The sequence below is a fragment of the Lactuca serriola genome, chromosome 8 (genome assembly GCF_051521515.1).
Source record: "Lactuca serriola cultivar US96UC23 chromosome 8, Lser_US96UC23_V15, whole genome shotgun sequence".
Taxonomy (NCBI): domain Eukaryota; kingdom Viridiplantae; phylum Streptophyta; class Magnoliopsida; order Asterales; family Asteraceae; genus Lactuca; species Lactuca serriola.
The window spans coordinates 150,387,279-150,409,674 of NC_136415.1; the positions used below are offsets into that span (position 1 = coordinate 150,387,279).

The 22,396-nt window shown below is 33.9% G+C and overlaps 1 protein-coding gene across 1 annotated transcript; it reads left to right on the forward strand.

Annotated features, from left to right (window-relative positions):
* LOC145069809 (putative RNA-dependent RNA polymerase 5) lies at positions 1-5,407 on the forward strand. The gene is made up of 19 exons (XM_079016757.1): positions 1-451; positions 573-954; positions 1,042-1,180; positions 1,297-1,371; positions 1,513-1,684; positions 1,780-1,996; positions 2,098-2,185; positions 2,302-2,445; positions 2,526-2,597; positions 2,698-2,769; positions 2,876-2,982; positions 3,121-3,269; positions 3,343-3,568; positions 3,658-3,883; positions 3,972-4,114; positions 4,274-4,436; positions 4,526-4,664; positions 4,749-4,912; positions 4,994-5,407. Exons 1-19 carry the CDS (start codon positions 121-123, stop codon positions 5,237-5,239), a joined length of 3,255 nt encoding a protein of 1,084 aa, XP_078872883.1. The 5' UTR covers positions 1-120; the 3' UTR covers positions 5,240-5,407.
* The last annotated feature ends 16,989 nt before the right edge of the window (positions 5,408-22,396 follow it).

Below are 22,396 nucleotides of genomic sequence, written 5' to 3' on the forward strand. Positions count from 1 at the left end.
TTCTCGTATTGCGAACTCACAGCGGGAAGTTTGACACGCAGCTCTGCAAACCTTCATCCTCCTCGGCTTCCCGGCAAGTATCGCTAACCGGCGACCCTGATCACACTAATCTTGAAAGTAATGATGGACTGTGTAGAAGAAGTTCCGCTTCCGTTTCCCTTGAATCGATTGATTGAAGAGATATGTGCCCAGAAGCTTCTACCGATGCCGGATGTCGCTGCTCGGAAGACTCTTTCGAAGATCACCGAAGAGTCTGCAATCGATGTTTTGAAAAGAGTCCGTTCGACTACAACGCCGATTTATAATTTGAGTGGATACATTGTTTTCATGGTGAACAAATACGGTTTAGTCGCTTCTACTTCTTCTTCTTCTCATGGTGATGCTGAGAGCATTCGTCTTTCGTCTCGATATCCGTCTTCTCCTTCCTCTTCCGTCTCTTCCACTCCTCGAAGTACGCCGCTTACACACTCTCTAAGGATTTCTTATTTCAGAATTATTAATTTATTTACTGTATCCCCAAACGGGGTTCGTATACAGAAGTGATAGATTTCATTTTCCATTTTCTGATGCAGGAAGTGCATACTACGACTCTCCATCTTCAACGAAGTTTCTCGAATCACCTTGCTCTTGTAAGAGTGCTAGTCCTGTATTTACCCAGTATCGTACTCCTACAAATGACAGCCATGGAGGTCCTGTTCAAGGACGCACTTCTCCCTTTTCTTGTTCTAGTTTGAAAGATGCAATTCCTACCTATTGGCCAATTGTAGATCAAGTTACTACCTCTCCTACTTCGAGTTCAAAGGGCACAAATCCTAACAATGTAAACCAGCCCTATTCTGGCCCTGCAAATGCCTGTCATAGTGATTCTTCAAGCTATTATATAAGCGACCAGGCAATGATTCTTTCAGGGCTTGAATTCAGGAAATTATTCATGGTACATAGTTATATTGGAAGGTTGGTTTCCCTGTGTTCTTTTGCTTCAATGGATCTGTTTTCTGCTATTGTATCTGTTTTTAATTGTTTTGCCACTTTTGCATGCAGCCATAAGCTGGAGGATGCTGTATCTCTTGAAGATGCAGTCAAAATAGATTCAATGAAAACCATGTCAATGTTTGATTTTGAGGATTGGATGTGGAGCAAATTCGGCTGCCAATACTGTCAACACTCTGATAGATCAATGGTACTAAACCCTTTTCCTGTTTTCTCTTATTGGAAATAAGTATTACAGTTATAGACTAATGATTTTAGAAGATTATAATTACATATTTGCATATTCCTTTATTTATCTATTTGCAGTATCTTGATTGGGATTGTGGAAAAACATATCTATACACTTGTTATGTAAGTTCTGATGGAGGTTACAAGTTCAAGGTTTGTGCTTTTTCACTCTCTCTGATTCATTGTTTACCTTTTACATCATTAAACTCCCTTGTTTGCACACAACTAATATCCAAACTTACATTACTTCCTTCTTTGTTCAATATCTTATTCTATTTCATTGTAATGTTTTAGGGTCCATATCTTGATACTAAAAAGACTCACCTACAAAGAGCAATAGGAGATGAAAATGTACTGATTGTCAAATTTGCAGAGCCTGAAAAGGGCGACATGATAGCTGTTAGAAATTATGAAAAGATTGTTGAAGCAGGGATTCTTGTTGGTGTGAGACGTTATCATTTTTTTGGTAAATTCAAATCATTTCACTATATGCTTACTAAATATCGATTATATATACATATTAGATATCTTATACTTAGCCTTCATTGGGATATTTTTCAGTCTTTAAAGATGGAGGCAGAGAAAGGCAGAAGAATGAAAAAGATGACAAGAAAAGGAGGTCATCAGGGAGTATCAAATGTTATTTTGTTCAAAGAGAATCTTTTACTCCTTTGGATGATACAGACACTTTCATGAAGAACTGCAAAACAACTCATGATGTCCGATGTCTTTTCATGCATGTACATATGGTCTCCAACATGGCCAAGTACATTGCCAGGTCAGCATATCAATGATGCCTAATTCACAATTAAAAATCAACTCTTCCTTATACAGTATCATATACAGATGCTCAAAATGTCTTTGTTATGTGTAATGCAGGATGTCCCTTATTCTATCAACAACAATAAAGCTCCAAGTTGACCTTTCTTCAGTATCAGTAGAAGAAATCGATGACATTCCTTGCACTGTATAACTTGATTGCCCTTTCTTTCAAGTAGTCAACTATCTTCAACACTCTTGGAAATGTACTTTTTGGTCAATTTCCCTCACACCTTGCAAGGGAAATTTTATTTACAATTGCAGGATGAAAATGGTGATATTGTGTATGATGAAGATGGTGAACCACTAATACAAACAGATGGAACTGGATTCATATCTGAAGATCTAGCTGGCTTAGTCCCATGTGACTTTTATGATGCAAAGTATATGAAAGATACAAGTTATGAGGTTATAATTGACTTTTCACTTTTGTTTGTGGATAATTTTTTTTTGTTCTTTGTTCTGATACTGTTTTTTCAAGTTGGCAGAAGTTTGACTCGGTCAAACCTGAGATTGGATCATTGGGTCTTGGAGGAAGAGAGGTGACAATTAAAGATCCGGTAACTAGTATTCATGCTTTATAAATTATAATCTATCTGAATTTTTTTAAAAGTATTTGATAAAATGTAATAATATTTTGTCTCCTAATAATTTCTCCAGCCTTTGTTGATCCAATGTCGCTTGTTTAATGAGGGTTCTGCTGTAAAAGGCACTCTTCTTTTCAATAAGAGGGTAAAATTTGTGATATAAAAGGATCTTGTCATACCTTATAAGCAATTAATGTATTTTTATGTGGGTATTAACATTTTTTTTTTAAATTTGAATATGTTTCTTTTAGCTTAAACCAAGAACAATTCAGGTAAGACCTTCAATGATTAAGGTGAAGAAAGATCCAAGATTGTTGGATATAGAATCATTTAATTCTCTTGAAGTAGTTGCTGTAAGGTACATTCTACATGAATTCTTTTCTTTTATCTCATCATGAGATAATGGGTTTTTAATTTTTATCACATTTTAGTACAAGGATCAATGCATTAATTGTGATTGAAATAAAGAACAATTTATATAGTTTTGTTTTTGCAGCCATAAACCAAAAGCAGCTAAACTTTCAAAGCATTTGATTGCACTTCTAACAATTGGAGGTGTCCCAAAAGAATACTTTTTGAGTTTACTAGATTGCACACTAAAAGATGCTCAAAAAGTTTGCTTTGATCAACGTGCAGCATTTCGAGGTATTCAAAACATGTTTTTAATCAATCAATCAATTAATTAAGTAATTAACTTTTTTGATTACTACTGTTTCAGTGGCGAATATTTATCAACACATAGATGATTCCGGAATCTCCATTGAAATGTTTGGGGCCCACATTCCTCTCAATGAACCTTACTTTCAGTATCGATTATCTCAACTTGCAAAAGAAGAGAGAAAAGGATTAGGTGAAGGCAAAATCCCAATTACTGAAAGCTTTTATCTCATGGGAACAACTGATCCTACAGGAATCTTGAATCCTGATCAAGTTTGCATTATTCTGTAAGCATCACCTTCTTACTCTTCATTTTTCATTAGTTTTTCCTACTTTGACTTTAAATATCTCTAATTCTATATATATACATATGAAGTGAAAATGGTCAGATATCAGGGAAGGTTTTAGTCTACAGAAATCCAGGTCTCCATTTTGGAGACATTCATGTTCTGAATGCTAGATATGTAAAGGAATTGGAAGATTTTATTGGAAATGGTAAATTTGCAATATTTTTTTCCACAAAAGGAAGAAGATCAGTGGCAAATGAAATTGCAAATGGAGATTTCGATGGTGATATGTATTGGGTGTCAAGAAACCCTCAGGTTACAATATATTTTATTTTTTTCATACTGTTGATTAAAGATTATATAAAGTTGAAAATTCCTGTTTTACCCCTACCCCCCTTGTCAGCTATTGCATTACTTTCAATCAAGTGAGCCATGGACACGTTGTTACTCAACTCCAAATGGATCACTTAAAAAACCAAGTGATTTCTCACATCAAGAATTAGAGCATCAACTCTTTAAACTGCTTTTTTCTACAAAAACACACAAGTAAATTCTCTTACTTACTTACTTCTCTATAATAATTAATAAAGATGAGAAGGGTATTCAAGTCTTTTGCACATACTCAAAATTCCCTATCCCATCTTGTCATTTCTTTATTTTTAAATTTTTGAATATCTTTTAACACTTTTTAAAAAAAAAATCCAGTGAGGCTGCTGGAACTGCAGCTGATAGTTGGATGTCATTTATGGATCGGTATCTGATGTTACAAGAAGATGATGCTGATGAGAAGCGCCTTTTAGAGAAAAAGATGTTGAAATTGATTGATTTATATTATGATGCTTTAGATGCATCCAAAAGTGGCAAAAAGGTCATTTTCTCTTTCTATCATTTTGGAAAATATATCAATAATTTTTTTTTAAAAAAAAAAATAATATATAAAATTTGTTGTTGAAACAGGTTGTGATTCCTCGTGAGTTAAAAGCAACACAATATCCACATCACATGGGTCGAAAACCAGAATATCGGTCTACTTCTATCCTTGGATTAATTTATGATCAATTTCAGAGTTGTAAAAACGAAAAGTCACCTGTACAAGGTAACTTTATTATTATTATTTTCTAATGCATTGTTTTATTTTTCATATTTATAATAATACCCTTTTTTTCCATGATTTATGCAGAGATATGGAAATTACCTTATTTTGACATCAATGTATCGGATTCATGTTTGACAATTTGGAAGGAAAGATACGAAAGTTACAAACAGGAGATGTCAAATGCATTGAAATACAACGATTTATCAAAAAACGATGCAGCAAATAGCGTATTACAAAAGTATAAGCAGGTAGGTTTGTGTTTATCGATTTGTTTATTAAAATTATAGACTTAGCAACTAATTATTATTATTATTATGATTATGATTCAGCTGTTATATGGTGCTTTGGATTTCAAAGATAGCACTAGGAACATTGATGAGATATATGAAGAAGCTGTTGCAATCTACCATGTGAGTTATGAGTATGCAATAAGAAGAAAAGATGTTGCAAAATGTGGGTTTGCATGGAAGGTTGCTGGTTCAGCCCTTTGTGCATATCATCGAAAGATTCATTGTATCAAGACAGGTGAAAGGGAAATTACATTTGTATCCTCCGCGCTCGATGGTTTATACTAAGAAAACTATGTTATTTGTTGTAATTTCTGTAAACGTTATATTAGTATTATTGTAATATTGGCCAATTGGCTACTTATGTAACTATAAGAATCGTCTAATGTATATAACTTTTACAACTTTTGTTAGCAAATTATAACTTATAATATATGTACATATCATGTGGTTGTATATGATGAATAATGTGTAAACATGATTTGTTTTTACAAGTGATTTACATATCATGTGGTTATATATGATGAATAATGTGTAAACATGATTTGTCTTTACAAGTGATTAGTGTGTTAACATGATTTGTCTTTACATGTGATTATTGTGTAAACATGAATGGCCCTTGCATGTTTTTATTGTGTATACATGATTGGTCATCTCCTATGTATATAAAATCAAATGTATAAAGTGTTACTTATCATTGAAGTTGGCATTTTTAAAGTACAAATATAACAAACAACCGTTTTTACATTTAAATATGTTAAATGATTTTTTTTAGTTGTGATTTTATATGGTTAACTCTTTTTTATTAAATAATGTTACTTTTTACGTTTAACTTTTAAAGCTTTATTATTTTTTTTACTAACTAATTTGTTTCACATTAATCTTCTATATCAAATATCAAATGGGAAGCCTCCAATGTTTTGGATTAGTTTACGATTTAATCTTAACTTTTATTTTTTGAACATAAAAGTCTCAATTTTAAACTTTAGATTTAATGCTACTTATTCCATTTTGTGTATTGTAAAATATTGATTTTATTTAATGTTATTTTAAGGGACTTTTATTTTAACAAACATTACATTTGTTTATAAATAACAAATTAGACCAGGGTATTTACTATTACAAAGGTTTTCACAAATATAGGATAAATTAGTTAACTGAAATTTTATTTTTCCATAAGACCATAACTTTTTCAAGATTTTTGTTATAATGGATCTTTATAAGAAGTTTTTCTTTAACTTTTTTTTTTCCAACTTTTTTTAAGAAGTCTTATACAATTTTCCTTAACCTTTTTTTTTCTTTCAATTTTGCATTGCCCTATATACATTAGAAAAACAATTTTGTGAAAAACAAAACCTAAATTTTGGATGAATTCGTAACAAAATTTTAAATTCGGAAAAAATTATAATAAAATTTAAAATATAGGTCAAAAGTATAAAATTTGAAAGAATAGTAAACAGTTTATGTTGATATAGCAGGTAAAATCATACAGAAAATATGAGTTGATTATCTTTTTAAAATATAAAATCTATTAATTGGCAAATATTTAAGACATTACGAAAATATTAATTTTCAAAAAACAGTAATAAGTATTATTATCAAAGTTTATAATCTAATGGTCACATAAAAATTGAGAAACATAAATACAAGAAGGAAGTCTTTATTTAAGGGAGGTGATACTTCCACTTGGTATTTTTATTTATCCACTTGATAAAATTTATTTTTTCCTCTTCTGCTCTTTAAATATCACAGTCATTAAAACCCAATCTCCAAACCTGATGTCATCGTTATTATTTTGTCTTCGTTTTTAATTTTGATTTTACGCGCTTAATTTGGAAACCAAACTCCTGCATTTTGGTTTAACAAGGACCCTTATTTGCTTTTATATTTATTTTTTTGTTTTACTTTAGTTTTGATTTTTTATATATTATTAAAATAAAGCATATATCAATAACATCAATATTTAATTTTTTTAAACAAAAATTAAATAAAAATCATATATGTATGATACCTAAATTGTACGGTCATAGTATTATCGGAATCAATTAAACATTTTTGTTTATTTATTAAGTGTCATACGCTACTAAAACGAAATAATTTTTTTATTAGTGTTGTAATCTAAACTACTATCACGGTCACAAAGAAAATAATGGTCATGGAACGCAATGAAATAGCAGTTGTCATGATGTAATAGTAGCGGTAAATAAACATTCACTCTATTTAGGTAAGATGCTGCTCAATAAAGATATTCAAAAGGATGTATATTCCAAAAATGTTAAAAAAACAATACATCGAGATAACCGTTATTTCAAATTGTGTTTCGTAACCGCTATGTTATTTGTGACCATGATATCTGTTTAGAATACACCACTAATTAAAAAAAGCTTTTAGCTTATAATACACAAACTTAATAAACCAAACAAAATTATTTAACTTATGATAATAATACGTCCGTATGTTGTTTGCATCATATCTAATATGATTTTTTTTCCTTAAGTATTTAGATATTATATATATTACTTTAATAATATATAATAAAATCATAATTGAAATAATAATAGAAAAAACAATAAAAGCAAAATTATAAAATAAAACCAATTAAGGGTTATGTTAGGAAACCAAAATCAAGATCGTGAGTTTCCAAATACATTGCATAAAAGTCAAATTAAAAAACAGCAAACAAAATCATAATATGGAGCGGTGAGTAAGGGCATAAAAGGAAAAATAAAATTTTATTAAGTGGATGGATAAAAAAAACAAGTGGAAATATCATTGCCCTTTATTTAAACAAGTCAAAATACCAAATAAAGTTATTCCATCTTTGTTATAGCAACGTAATTTGAAATTTTCAATATCATTTGAATTTTGGAAAGAAATTCTCTTTGAAAAGAAAGAAATAAGTTCTTCCGTGGCGAAGATGGGTACAGTGTGCTTCCTTTATTGAAATAACTACCAATATTTTGATATTTTCAAATGTTATTTAGTTTTTTAGTTGACAAATTTAATAGCATAAAAAGTTATATTTTAGAGTAAATTACACGAATGGTCCCTATGGTTTAGGGTAATTTGCATGTTTGGTCCCTAACTTATTTTTTTAACTCGGAAAGTCTCTACTATTTGTTTTTATACGCTTTTGGTCCCTTTCTTACCTAAAAAGACTATTTCGCCATTGATTTTTTAATTTATTTAAATAGACACACCCCAACCACACTTTACCTTACCTACCCCACCATTTTTCCCTATTTAAATAATAAGAGTAAATTACACGAATGGTCCCTATGGTTTAGGGTAATTTGCATGTTTGGTCCCTAATTTATTTTTTTAACTTAGAAGGTCTCTACTCTTTGTTTTTTTACGTATTTGGACCCTGTATTGCCTAAAAAGACTATTTTTTCCTTGATTTTTTAATCTATTTAAATAAACACACCCTTAACCACACTCCCCTCACCTTACTTACCTACCCCATTATTTTTCTCTATTTAAATAATAGTCTTTTGGGGTAAGATAGGGACCAAGTGTGTAACAAAAACATATAGTAGGGACCAAGTGTGTAACAAAAAAAAACAATAGGGACCTTTCGAGTTAAAAAAGTAAGTTAGGGACCAAACATACAAATTATCCCAAACCATAGGGACCATTCATGTAATTTACTCAAATAATAATCTTTTTAGGTAAGACATGGACCAAACGTGTAACAAAAAAAACAATAAGGACCAAGCATATAACAAAAAAAAATAATAGGGACCTTCCGAGTTAAAAAAAATAAGTTAGGGACCAAACGCGCAAATTACCTGAAACCATAGGGACCATTCGTGTAATTTACTCTATATTTTAGTTAAAATAAAAGAGCGTTGCACTTTTTTGAACAAGTGGAATTCTTGTTGGCCGCCTATAGAAATGGAATTTTAATATTTTACACAACTTTTTTACAAAAGAAATGATATAATATTAGTTAAAAACTTAAAATGGATTGAATAGTAATTGGAACAATTTTAGTAGTCCAACTTCAAAGAAAATGCTATGGTCCTATGGACGACTAGGTGATAAATGTCAACTAGAGCGATATATAACTATATAATATCCATAAACTAGATCTTCATTTTTTAGAACAAATAAATCAAATTACTACCTCTAAGGGGGTTTCTTTGGATTGTTTCTCGGAACGAGCAAAATCAAATAATGAAGAGTAAATTACACGAATGGTTCCTATGGTTTAGGATAATTTGCGCGTTTGGTCCCTAACTTATTTTTTTAACTCAGAAGGTCCATACTGTTTGTTTTTGTTACGCGCTTGGTCCCTATCTTACCTAAAAAGACTATTATGCCCTTGGTTTTTTTAATTTATTTAAATAAACACACCCCTAAACCCACCCCCTCACCTTATCTCACATACTCCATCATTTTTCCCTCTTTAAATAATAGTCGTTTTAGATAAGACAATGACCAAACGCGTAACAAAAATAAACAGTACGGACATAGGGACCTTCCGAATTAAAAAAATAAGTTAGGGACCAAACATGCAAATTACCCCAAACCATAGGGACCATTCGTGTAATTTACTCAATAATGAATTGTAACAAAACTTGTTATAGGAGTGATGTTTAAATGTGTTTTGCTCTTTGACAACAGATATGTTCGAATTTTTGAAAAGCTTTAAGAGCTTTTAATTTTACTTTTAACAAAAACTTAAATCAAAGAAAAATGATTTGTTGACCGAATGAGTTTAAAATTTGTATTTTTACTATTATTTTACATATTAAAAAAGTATAACTATTTTTTATAAACGTTAAATATTTTTACACAAATAAAAACTACAAGTTTCAGGTACTGTATCAGCTATAAACTAATAGGTGATCAACTACCAATACAATTGATCAGTTATTAGTTATTAGTTATCAGTTATCAACTACCTACTTGTAACTATTGATTATTTTTTCTACAAATACATAAAATGATTAAAAAAAACATCCTTATATATTTTTGAATTATTTAAACTAAATAATTAGCAATTTGCTTTTGCATGATTTTAATTGTATTCTTACAGAAATTATTTATAATAAAACTTGTATAACAATCTTATGTTTTAACGTTTGACCAAAGAACAAAGTTAAGCCAGAGATACGTTGACTACCCAACTAGGTGTATATGAATCCGATTTGATACTCAAATAACCGTGTTGACGTTTTCATTTGGATGACTTTTTGTTATTTTTTTTTTTATTTTTTTTACTTTTAAGTAAAAACCTTAATCTATGGTTTGTATTATGCAATATACAAAAATTTATTTTTAAATATATATATTTTTTATTTTATTTATTTTTTATTTTTATAACGTAATGTTCTTCTTCGTAATATCGTTTAAGGTTCAGACTTACACACATGTATCTACCATTATTAAACCAAATATACATCGAAAAAATTTCATTTATTTCGAATTACTTCTTTAGTAAATGCGACTCCAATTGTTAGTTAGAGTTTCGTTTGTGTTTGATGATATGTTCACTGCATTTGATTGGATTTTATGTTTGTTTATCTGCAATTATTTTTGCATGATTGGTTTTTGTTACATTTTTAAAAGAGGAAAGAATATTTAGATTCAATGATTTAATGTGTCACATCAATCGTAAAACTAATTAGAAAGATATGATCATTTAACTACTCTCAACACCACCAATTTTGGAATAATTTAATACTATAAAATTGTCCTTCATGTTTTTTTAAAAAGGCAATAAATAAAATCAATCACCAGTAATTGTTCTAGAAAAATCCCACATCAATGACCTCCCGTATAAATAAATAAATAAATAACTACTCTAGAAAAAACATAAAATGATGTGAATATGAGGCTTGAGCCATGATTCGTATAATGGATGTACATAGAAAGTCATTTTTATCGGCCGGTCATTATTGGTAATTTCAATTTTAAAAAAAGGTCTAACTTCTACACCTACATGACACAGACAATAGTAAATTACATTTTTGGTCCATGCCACTGTGAATTTGTGGTTGACGCTTTGACGTAAGGCTATATTTCGGGAGGTTAGTAAATCAACAATAAGCCTCATCTAAAAAGAGAAAATGCTTATTGGTAGATGAAAACCTACTTAGTAGCTATATAGCTAAGTGATAATTAATATATTAACTTATAAAGTTAATTTTGATAAAAACTAACTGGAAAATATAAAATAATAGATAAAAACATATAGAAAAATATGTTCGTTATAATGAATAAAGAATGATTTTGGGAGAATTTTAAAAAACTTTATAAATTGAAAAGCTATTCTGAGTAGTTTTTTTAAAAACTAGTTTAAAAATTAGTTTTTGGATTGTCAAATATTGTAACCTAAAAATTTGAAAAACAAACTAGCTTTAGATGGCCAAAAATCATAGCCTAAAAAATTTGAAAAATAAACTAGCTTATAAGCTAGTTGTCACGCGTTAAACCATATCCCATATATGCATGTAAAATAGCCATTTTACCTATGTTTTGTATTATTTTTTTTTTCTAAATTGTAACTATCATTTTTAAATATTAAAAGACCCACCACTTGTTGGTGAATTACCTGAACCTGATTGTGGCAGCTTGCACGGATCAGGAGCAGTTTGTGTCAAACTTGGAGTGTCATCCAAGCAGCTTGGAGTGTTGTCCAAGTCCTACTTGTTTCCTTGAGCCATAAGGAAATAAGAATATGGAATGTTTATATGTTTCTATAGAATCCTAGTCTTATACTAATATGTTTTCTGTTTAGTATAAAATTAGTATATTAGGATCTTGTAATCATTCTATTCCAGTTGCAGTTTTCGAGTTTATGTTTCTTCAATAAAAGTCAGAAGTGAGTTTTGACAATTCATGTGTGATTTTTCTGTTTTTCTATTGGGTTTAGGTTATTTTTGGTCACTTAACTTTTGGTTTTGTGCTAATCTGGTCATTTATTTTTTTTTAAGTTTTAAAAGGTCATCAAACTTTTGACTTTGTGCTCATTTAGTCACCTAACTTTTAAATTTGTGCTCATTTAGTCACTAAACTTTTGAAAAAATTTAAATGTTTAGTGACTAAATGAGCACAATTTTAAAAGTTAGGTGACTAAATATGACCAAACCAAAAGTTAAGTGACTAAATGAGCACAAAACAAAAAGTTTGATGACCTTTTAAAACTTAAAAAGAGTTAAGAGACCAAATGAGCACAAAACCAAAAGTTAAGTGACCAAAAATGACCTAAATCCTTTTCTATTTCTTTTCTTTACCTTACAACTCATTATAACAAACATACTAAAAAAAAGGTTCAAAGCAATATTGAACATACAGACCAAATAAAAAAAGAATATGCTTAAATTTTCATAAATACAAGATGCATAATTGATAAAAAAAATCAAAATTTTCATGTATACAAAAAAATGTGATAAAACCATATACAACTCAACACAATGCATCATAAATCTTCATACATACACTATAAAAAGTAATAGATACATCTAGTATGAGAACTATCAATATCAATATCAAAATCAAAACATACATTTGTTATTTTTCTAATTGACGGTGATAATAGAATGCTATGGGGATGGGGAATGGGTTGATGATGGTTGAGTAGTATTGGGAGAAGGGAATGGAGGAATATATGGTGGAGGACGGAAGTAGACGAGGAACAGTGACACATCGCAGTTAGGGGTGTAATCGAGCAGAGTCGAGTCGAGCACTACTAAGCTCGAAACTCGACTCGACTAGATAACTCGAGTTCGAACTTGATTCGAGCCTTAATTTTAAACTTGAGCACGATCTCTATAAAGTAATCGACACTTTCGAACTTAATTCGATTAATTACTAAGAAAATAAAACTACATTAAATTATAACAGAAATGCGATTAAGCTTGTGAGCTCGACTCGAATCGACTCTATAATATGTAAATACAAATAAAAAAGTGTAAATATAATAATGTTCGATTAAGCTCGTGAGCTTTATGAGTCGCGTATTACAATACTCAAGCTCAACTCGATAATGTATTCAAGTAGCTCGAGCTCGAGCCCAACGCGACTTGAGCTGAGTCGATTTTGAGTATTTTTTGAGTCGGTCTCGAGTATCTCACGTGTTGGATCAAATCAGTTACACCCCTAATCGCAGTAACCAATAGAGAGAAAAGTAGATTGCGACAGTGTAACGCCCGATTCCCAGGTAAATTCCTTAAATTCTAAATGTTTAATTTGTATTTGTGATAATTACTTTGGGCATAATTGAGGTACGTAGGGCGTACCTTGTCGAGACTTGGACACAAGGTTTTTCCCCTGGTATGCTGGACGTACGTAGGGTGTACTCGAGTTAGGGGTAAACCCTAAAATTTAGGGTTTGGACCTTATTTAAGCATTTTATAACCTCAAGGCCTATTCTATCATTGATTTTCTTTTTCTTCATTAGAAAGCGGATGATTATGATGATGATCGCCTGGTGTTCTGTGTTTTATGATCTTGTTTTCAATGTGATTCACCAAATCACTCATGGAAATTGACGATTCTACCCCTCCCACTTTTATCTCACGCCTCTTAAAGTCGCCTCTTTTTACTTCTTCATTTGTTGACGCTTATCATATAAAACCAATACCAAAAATACATAAATAATTTGGTTAAATACAAAATAATCACATCATTGCATCAAATTTTCATCCAATTATCATTTTTTTTATAAATAAAGTGGAAAAAACCAATGAAATACCCGAAATAACATAGTATTATGTGTACATGCAATGTTTACCTGAGCTGGGTGAAGGTGTTTCCCGAATGAATTCTGTAGGCCTAGAAGAAGAAGATTGACCTTCTGATGTTGACATTGTTCCATGTAAGTCAACTGTGGTGGGTCCCTTGTTACTTAAATTATATCCAATAGATTCATTTGGCTCATCAAAAACTGATCTTTTGGATTCAAAGTATGGGGATATTAATGGTATTTCAGGTTGTTGACTTAAAAAGTTAAGCCGAGGGTCACACTGAATAAGCTTCTCTTAGTGTTTGCCTAATAACCCTTGTGGACACTGTAGACAATGGCACCTGTGTAAACTAGCCTGTCCACCTGTAAAGTCTGATGTCGCCTGCCATAACGTGTGCTTTCTAGGTTGTGGATTTGTCTCTCTATAGAAGAGAGGTTGCCTAGTTAGCTGCAAAAAGAAAAGGAAAATCAATGGTAGGTAAGAATTAAGATAAGATGAAGGGCGTACCTCTCGGTTTTGGTTGGATTTTTGCACACTTTTACACCCTAAACTTTATTTTAAGCCGCTTTTAACCCCCCGAAGCCTCGGGAACCTACCTAACACCCGAAGAACGTCCCGAAATACCCGAAGACCCCGAGAAATTTATCTTTTCTATTTGAAGCTCAACCCTCGCAAGGCCCGGTTCTCATTAAAGCTCCCGGTTTCATCGGAAACGATCGTTTTAAGAAACGAAGTACTGCCCGATTATCGTTAAATCAAGTGAGCGTGTAGTTACTTTCATCTTACACATAGATATGAAGTATTTTCTACAAAGTACGTGCTATGTGTATATTTATTGTTTATTTATTTGAGATGTGTGTTGAATGAATGTTTTATACAAGTTTTAAAATGATTTAAACTGTATATGTATTTTTTATCTACAAATATGTTGGGTATAACATGGGTAGATGAAATAGTTGGTGTGTGTGTTAAAATGATTAGAGGCCTCGATGTTGTTGTTTATGTTGTGGTTGTAGTCATCTAGCGGAGTATAGATGACGACCACAGACCTTTCTAGAAAATCCAGTGGAACGCTAGCAGGCTCACAACCTGTAGGTGTTGGTGAACTATATGTTCGTTGGTGTACTCCATCCCCCTTATGGTTGCCTTACGAACATATATGGATGAGGAATCCCCTTAGCAGTAAAGTCCATCCCGATGATGATCCTTAGGCTAGGTCCCTTAAGATAGGTGTTTAGGGACGTAAAGTGAGGACAACGGGAACGGGTAATCAGAGTTATTGTTGGTTGATGAAATTAATAAATTTATTGTTGGTTGATAAAATTAATAAATTTTTTATTATATGTGGGTTGAAAACCCTATATGCTCACCAGGCTCCTAATGTAACGTCCCAAAAATCAGGGGTAAAAATTTCATTTTTAATATAACTAAAACTTTGATACCATTTAATTCAAAGAATCAAATCATAGTCAATCAAATCGTTTATCAGAGTTTATCCCAAAATCATTCATTGCGGAAATCATAGGTGTGTGCACTGCGATCAACCCGAGCTCTTCCTTTCCAAAACGATGATACCTGAAACCATAAACAAACCTGTAAGCACGAAGCTTAGTGAGTTTCCCAGAGCATACCATTCACACAAACCACATATCACATATCCTGTTAGCTATAAAAGCTACACACATATCATATATACTGTTAGCTATAAAAACTACCATATATCACATAAGCCCTGCTTACATAAAACCTATAATAGTGCCATGGGCTACGCCACATGGTCTTTATGTAGGACTGCCATGGGCTCTCTCACATGGTCTTTCATCCAATGCCATGGGCTACCCCACATGGTCTTACATCCAATGCTACGGGCTTCCCCCGGGGTCTTCCCTGCAAATACCATATATAACCAAATAACATATCATGTATCACATAAATATCTACACATAACACATACATAAACCTGTAAGGATGCCGTGGCTACCCCCAGGGTCTTATACCATTGTGCCATGGGCTACCCCACATGGTCTTCCATGCAAGTATCACAAAGACACCTAGCATATCATATAATTACCGGCATACCACCTAGCATAAAGCTAACTATCATATCACACAACATAAGATGGGCCGACCTTGGTGCCTTAGACCCATTGGTATGGTGAGAAGACTCACCTGCAACTATCGGCTGAAGAAACAAGATCACGCTGCTCCAACCACCGACACGAACCCCTCCACTGGTCAACACCAAATAATTGAACTCAATAAGTACCAATAATTACCAAAATACCCCTAGAAATCAACTGGTCAACTCTTGGTCAAAGTCAAACTTCCTGACTGACTCTACTCGCCGAGTCAACCCGCTGACTCATCGAGTCCAAGAATCTTCGAGTCCCATCCTGCTCAACTCACCGAGTCGTCCCTCGACTCACCGATTCACGACTTAACCAGAAAAGGTTAGGGTTCCATGACTATACTCGCCGAGTCCAAGGCAATCTTCAACAGACTCGCCGAGTTGTTCTTCCAACTCGCCGAGTTCATGCACATATTCATACAACTCGTCGAGTACACTCATGTGAATCGCCGAGTATCTCCAGTTCTCAATCCATTCAGAGGCTTTTCAAGCCATGCAGGGGCTCCAATCCATAGATCTACCATTTTACAAGCTATCCCTCACGTAAAGTTGCAAACTTTACGTGATACCAAGGAGATATAAGCCCAAAACACACTAGGGCTTGGGTTTTAGAAAAAGGGGCTTTACCAACAACCCAATAACTGAAGATTTATGACATTCTAAGCCATCATGAGTCTAGATCTGGAGCAGCAACCCCAGATCTAACTCCCAAATCCGAGATAGGTCTCAAAACAAGCTAAGGGACTCCCAAAATAACCACCAAGGATAAACCAAAAAGGAAATAGCTTAAGATAAGGCTCCTTACCTCAGAGATGTGCCCACAACTGATGTAGATCATAGATCTATACAAGCCCTTGATGCTAACTTCCAATTTCTCAAGCTCCTTCCACCAATTTCCTCTTCTAAGCCCCCAATCTCCTCAACAATGAAGCCTCACACGAATTTTGGGGTTCTGGAACTGAAAGGGAAGGTAAAGAGGCTGAAGGAGGAACATAACATTCTTTATATAGGGCACAACCCCGAGATTAGGTTTTTTCTCTCTTCAGCACCAACTCGTCGAGTCCAACTACCGACTCGACGATTTGGTCACTTAACTCGCGACCAAAATCCCGCTCCGACTCGGCAAGTCGGCATACCTACTCGTCGAGTCCCCTTCTGTATTTACACTTTACCCCCTGAACTCTTGATTCTGACTTGGGAAGTTAAATTTCCTTTCTTGGCCTTTCTGATTTCGGGTGTTACACCCAAGCCTGACCCACTCAGCTTTCTGTATTACAGGTAGTGGACCCCGAACATAATTGGAGGATGACGAGGGATTTTTGGATTATAGGCCAGTAGTTGTAAATAACTGTTGTAAGGCTTATAATATGCTGTTTATGCTTTTGGTCTGTATCAAAACATGACATTCCGAGGTTTTTTTATATAATGAAAATACATTTCTTTAAGAAATGCTTTGATAATTTTTTTTTATCATATTTTGTTTTGGGGACAAATTCAACAACATCTTTTGGAAAACTACTATGATTTTATTTTAAAAGCATAAACTCAATCGGTCTTTTCTGGACGAGAAAAATGGGGATGTTACAGTGTGTGGCGTTTGGAAGACATGGCGGCATCGGAACAGTCGTCGGAGCGGCGCCGGTGACGTGGCAACAACATAGAACAAAGAAGAGAGAAGAGAAGAAGAAGACACGGAGGAAGGAAAACGCAATAGCAGTAGCTGTACCGACCTTCAGGCCCATCATTGGAGTCACAAGGAGTCGTCGGTGGTTAGTTGGGGACCTCAACACTGGTGGTGGCGGCAGCAAAACTCGGTAAAACAGTCGTATGACGGCAGTGGCAGCGATGAGACTCGACCCAACACCTTCGATCGGTCCTCCCCGATATAACATCGGTCTTGGTGGTTTCTCTCGACGACACCCAACGTCCGGCGATGCTACAGATGGCGGCGGCTGGAGAAGGAGGATGGAGAGGGTAGCGGCTGACATCAGCTAGGGTTAGGGTTTACCGGGGTGACGAGTCTTATACCCCGATCCCCATGAAACTTCTCCCCCATAATAACAAAAATGGACCTCCCTTCTCTATTTTCTTTCAAAACGGGTCCTAAATTTATCCTTTTAACCCTTCCTTCTGAAAACCCCTTACAAATCAAGTCCGAATCTTACAAATCAAGTCTGAATCTTACCAATCAGCCCCTCCTCTACAAAATCTTCTCATCTTAGGTCCAAAATTTACTCTTTAGTCCCTGCTTCCATAATTCCTTACATACTAATCCAAAATTTACGTTTTAACCCCAAATATTTAAACATTATGACTTTTAACTCCTCGAAACCAACACCTTGCTAAAATATTATGGATTTAGAGCTACAATAAAATACGTTATACATTTCGGGGTTTTCAAATTTATTATTTAATTACTCATTTTATTTAACTTCAAACGGAGTGTTACATTGAATCAGAAAATTGTAAAAGATAATGCTAGTTCACTCTGAGGCGGTTTCGTGGATTTAAACTTTGTCAAAAATGGAGTTCGTATGAGAAATTTATGACCGTTTGAAAGTTGAGATGAAAGTACGTTGCTATTTTGAGAAAGTCAACAGTGAACTTTGGATCATCACGACGTGGCAATATATGTGCCACAACATGAAATTAGGCAAGTCACCGAGACACTTGGCGGAAGAGTGTGACACGTGGCGAAACCGGGATCCATTTGATTGCCACGACATGACCATTGTAGGGTATAAATATAAGAGTCTCGTGTTATTTGAGGGATTTTGAAACGTTCGATCAAAGATGCTGCTTGGGATGTATTTTCGGAAAATTATATCGATAAAGTGATACTAGTGTATGGGAGTATGTGAGTTTATCTATTGGATCAACGAAGTTATAATTTATCCCGTTTTATGTAAAAGCGTTTATGTGATATTTTTGTAAAGCGTTGTTAGACCCAAGTATGTGTTATGGGATTTCGTAATATGGTGATATTACAAACCCGATGATTTGTTAAATTTTAATCTAGTCATTTTGGGATAAATACCCTAATTTATCAAGATTTGCCAAATTAATTTACGGCTTGTGGGGTAAAGTCGTTAGTGAATTATATTTGAAAACGTAACTAGTTTGGGTGACAATTAGTAACCAAGTATGGTTAGTGGTCATGTAATTGATCAATGTTATGGATATAATGATGAGATTAGACAAGTTCTAACGAACTTGATATATTGTCCAAAAAGGTTTGGACATGTGATGAATAGGAAAGTAGCGTTGAGGTGAAGATTGAATAATAGTTAGTCTTCACCAACTAACGAAGTGAGTAATCTTATCTATTTCTAGATTATTGTTATCTAGATACGTGATAATTATTGTGCATACTCACAGTTGAGTAATTGTGATAATTGTTAATAATGATTGTTTAATACTATTTGATTTATTAAATAGAGTAATTGGAAATTATAGTATTTTAATAATATCTGAGTCAACATACGAGTATAATTGAGATGCATAGTAAGTATTAAATTTTTAACAAATATAATTGAGATATGAAATCAAGTATTAAATGATGCGTTAATGTGTAATTATGGTTGAGATGTATAATTGTATATTACTATAGGAGTTAAGGAGATATAGATGCAAATATAGGAAGAGAGACAAAGATAGAGATGCAAATAGGGTGAGAGAGATGGAGCTAGAAACGTGGGAGAGACAAAGATTGAGTTAGAGACATGTAACAACGTAAATTTTCAAGACAATTTTTCATTTTCGAAACATTCATTTACTCACAAAATAACATCAAACATATTGTATCATATGTATTTATCACAAAAACATCTCCCCAGAATCCAAAACATAAACCCCTCAAGTGTGTACAAATCATGTCGGCGCCCTCCCGCGCCATCACTAGTACCTGAAACACATAACACAACAACTGTAAGCATAAATGCTTAGTGAGTTCTCCAAAATACCACATACAGCACATACGCCACTTGAGGCTATAATACGACCCTCCGGTCGATGTGTCTCAGCGGGACCCTCCAGTCCCGTAGCTCGTTGGACCCTCTGGTCCGGTCATAGCTCGTTGGACCCTCTGGTCCGGTCATAGCTCGTTGGACCCTCCAGTCCGGTCTATATCATCATACAACATACAAATATCACATAGCACATAGTCTCATACATAACACATAAGACCCTCTGGTCCACACAATTATACCACTCTAGGTAACGTATAGTGAGAAGACTCACCTTGCGGTCTCGATAAGTATCTGTCTCGGAAGAAATGTGATCTAGCCTCCGCCTAATCACACAAAGTAATGCTCTGATAAATACAACAGTACTCAACCCTAAAAGTCAACAAGGTCAATGGTCAAACTTGACCCGACTCGGCGAGTGCACAAAGGCGACTCGGCGAGTCTACACGTGTCCACTGACTCTCTTAGATTCTCTCTTGGCACGTCGAGTCTTTCCCTTAACTCGACGAGTTCCACCTGGCATGAATCGCGGGGCCACCTCGAATCAACTCGCCGAGTCTCAAGAACAACTCGGCGAGTTCCAACTTGAACTCAGACCCCTGACTCTCCCTGACTCACCGAGTCATTCCCCCAACTCGGCAAGTCCACTCACTGAGTGATTAACAGGCAACTTTCATACTACTCACCGAGTCTGTTCTTGGGACTCGGCGAGTTCATGCCATGCACCAACTCAAAACAACTTCTGAGGTCAGATCTGTTCCATATAATCATAGATCTGGCCTCCCCAAGCATGATAACCACGTAAAGTTTGGACCTTGACACACATATAACATAGAAATGGTCCAAAATGGTGATTTAGCCCCAAAAATGGCATTCCAAGCTCATGACTTCCAAAATGACTCAAAAAGCTTCAAAGGTTAAGGTCTCTGGACCACTTTGGGTCCAGATCCAGAACACAAACTCGAGGAGGGACCAAAATACCACTTAATCAATCTCCAAAAGGGGTAGGAAAACCCTAACACAAAGAATCAACACCAAAATTGAAGAAGGTCCGAGAATAATACCTCAATGCAGTCTCTAGGAGCTCAAAACCACCAGAACTCGCACCTCCTTCAGCTTCCTCTTGCCTTAAACACTTCCTTCCACTACTAGAAAAAAGGCCTTTTACGACGCTCATTGCGCGTCGTAAAACGCTCAGACGATGCGCAAATGCGCGTCAAGGAAGGCCCTGTCATAAAGATTGACGTCGCGCATTTACAACGCGCATTTACGACACGTGGTTATGACACGCAATGCGTATCAAGGAAGGCCCTGTCATAAATGAAGACGACACGCATTTGCGTGTCGTAACCTTACGACGCGCGTGTTTATGACACACAATGCGTATCAAGGAAGCCCCTGTCAAGAAAGGCCATGTCATAAATGAATTTGCATTTAATGTGTGATAATAGAAATAAAATATCGTATCCAAAAAATGCAATCCATTGCATAAAATTTAATGTCATACAATTATATTTTTTACAATATCTAAATTTGCATCTAATCTACTCTATACATCAAATTCCAACTAAGTAAAGTTTCATCTTGCCTTTCATAATTCTTTAAGACTAATGCTCCAAGCAGCTAATTATATGGATAAGCAGTTGTACATAGACCCATCTCACTCAAGAATGACTTAGCCAAATTCAACTCCAAGTCTTTACTGCATCTTGCTGATAATGCTGCAAGACTTGAATCAAGTGGCTTGATATTCCTTTCTTCCACCAACTTTACCTGATGCACAAAATACACAGAAACAAAAAAAAAACATTATAGAGGAAAGGGTAATTTGGGAAAATGTGAGGGGTATCCTCTGCAAAACAAAACAAAAAATATTCTTTGCAAGATTTGCTCTTTAGTAGCCTTTGCAAAACATATATATATATATATATATATATATATATATATATATATATATATATATATATATATATCATAAATGAAATTTTTTATAGTTTTATATTATAATTATGCCTAGAGTATTGCATACCTGAAGAACCATTTGTTAGCTCTACAACACTTTTTGAATCTGAACCAAGCTTTCATCACTAACATCAACACCTTTTGTAGCCCCTAGGACTACGCATAAAAGTTAGAAAAACTAAATATTACAAAAATACCCCTAGGACTCTTTTTGTCCCAGAATTTGAATTAAACCACAAGTGATGCTTCAATTTCACTGTTTCTTGCAACTTCAACATGAAGTGTTCTCATGTTGTATGTGTAAAGTTTCACACTTTACAGGAGATTCTTGGGGAAGGAAAGAAGGTTAAGCTTGAACAGAAGGTAATTTCATATCATATGCTTTTGTGTTTTAAGGGTTAAACGAATCATTTCAAGATTTGAAAATTATTAAAAAACGTTATAATTGTAGAAAACGAATTGATAACCTTCTAAAATCTTGGGAGTTAAAATATATCCAATTAAAATAATGAAAATGTGATTTTGTTTTTGTTTTCAATGTTGTAGTAGTAGGAACAGATGAAAGTTTGATATAATAAACAAATCACTAAAAATAGGTTGCTATTTCTTAAAAAGTAATTCAACTTTGGCATATTATAGCTTACCTTCTCTGTTAGTGGCAACTGCAATGAGTTCTTTCACGACTATATCAGAA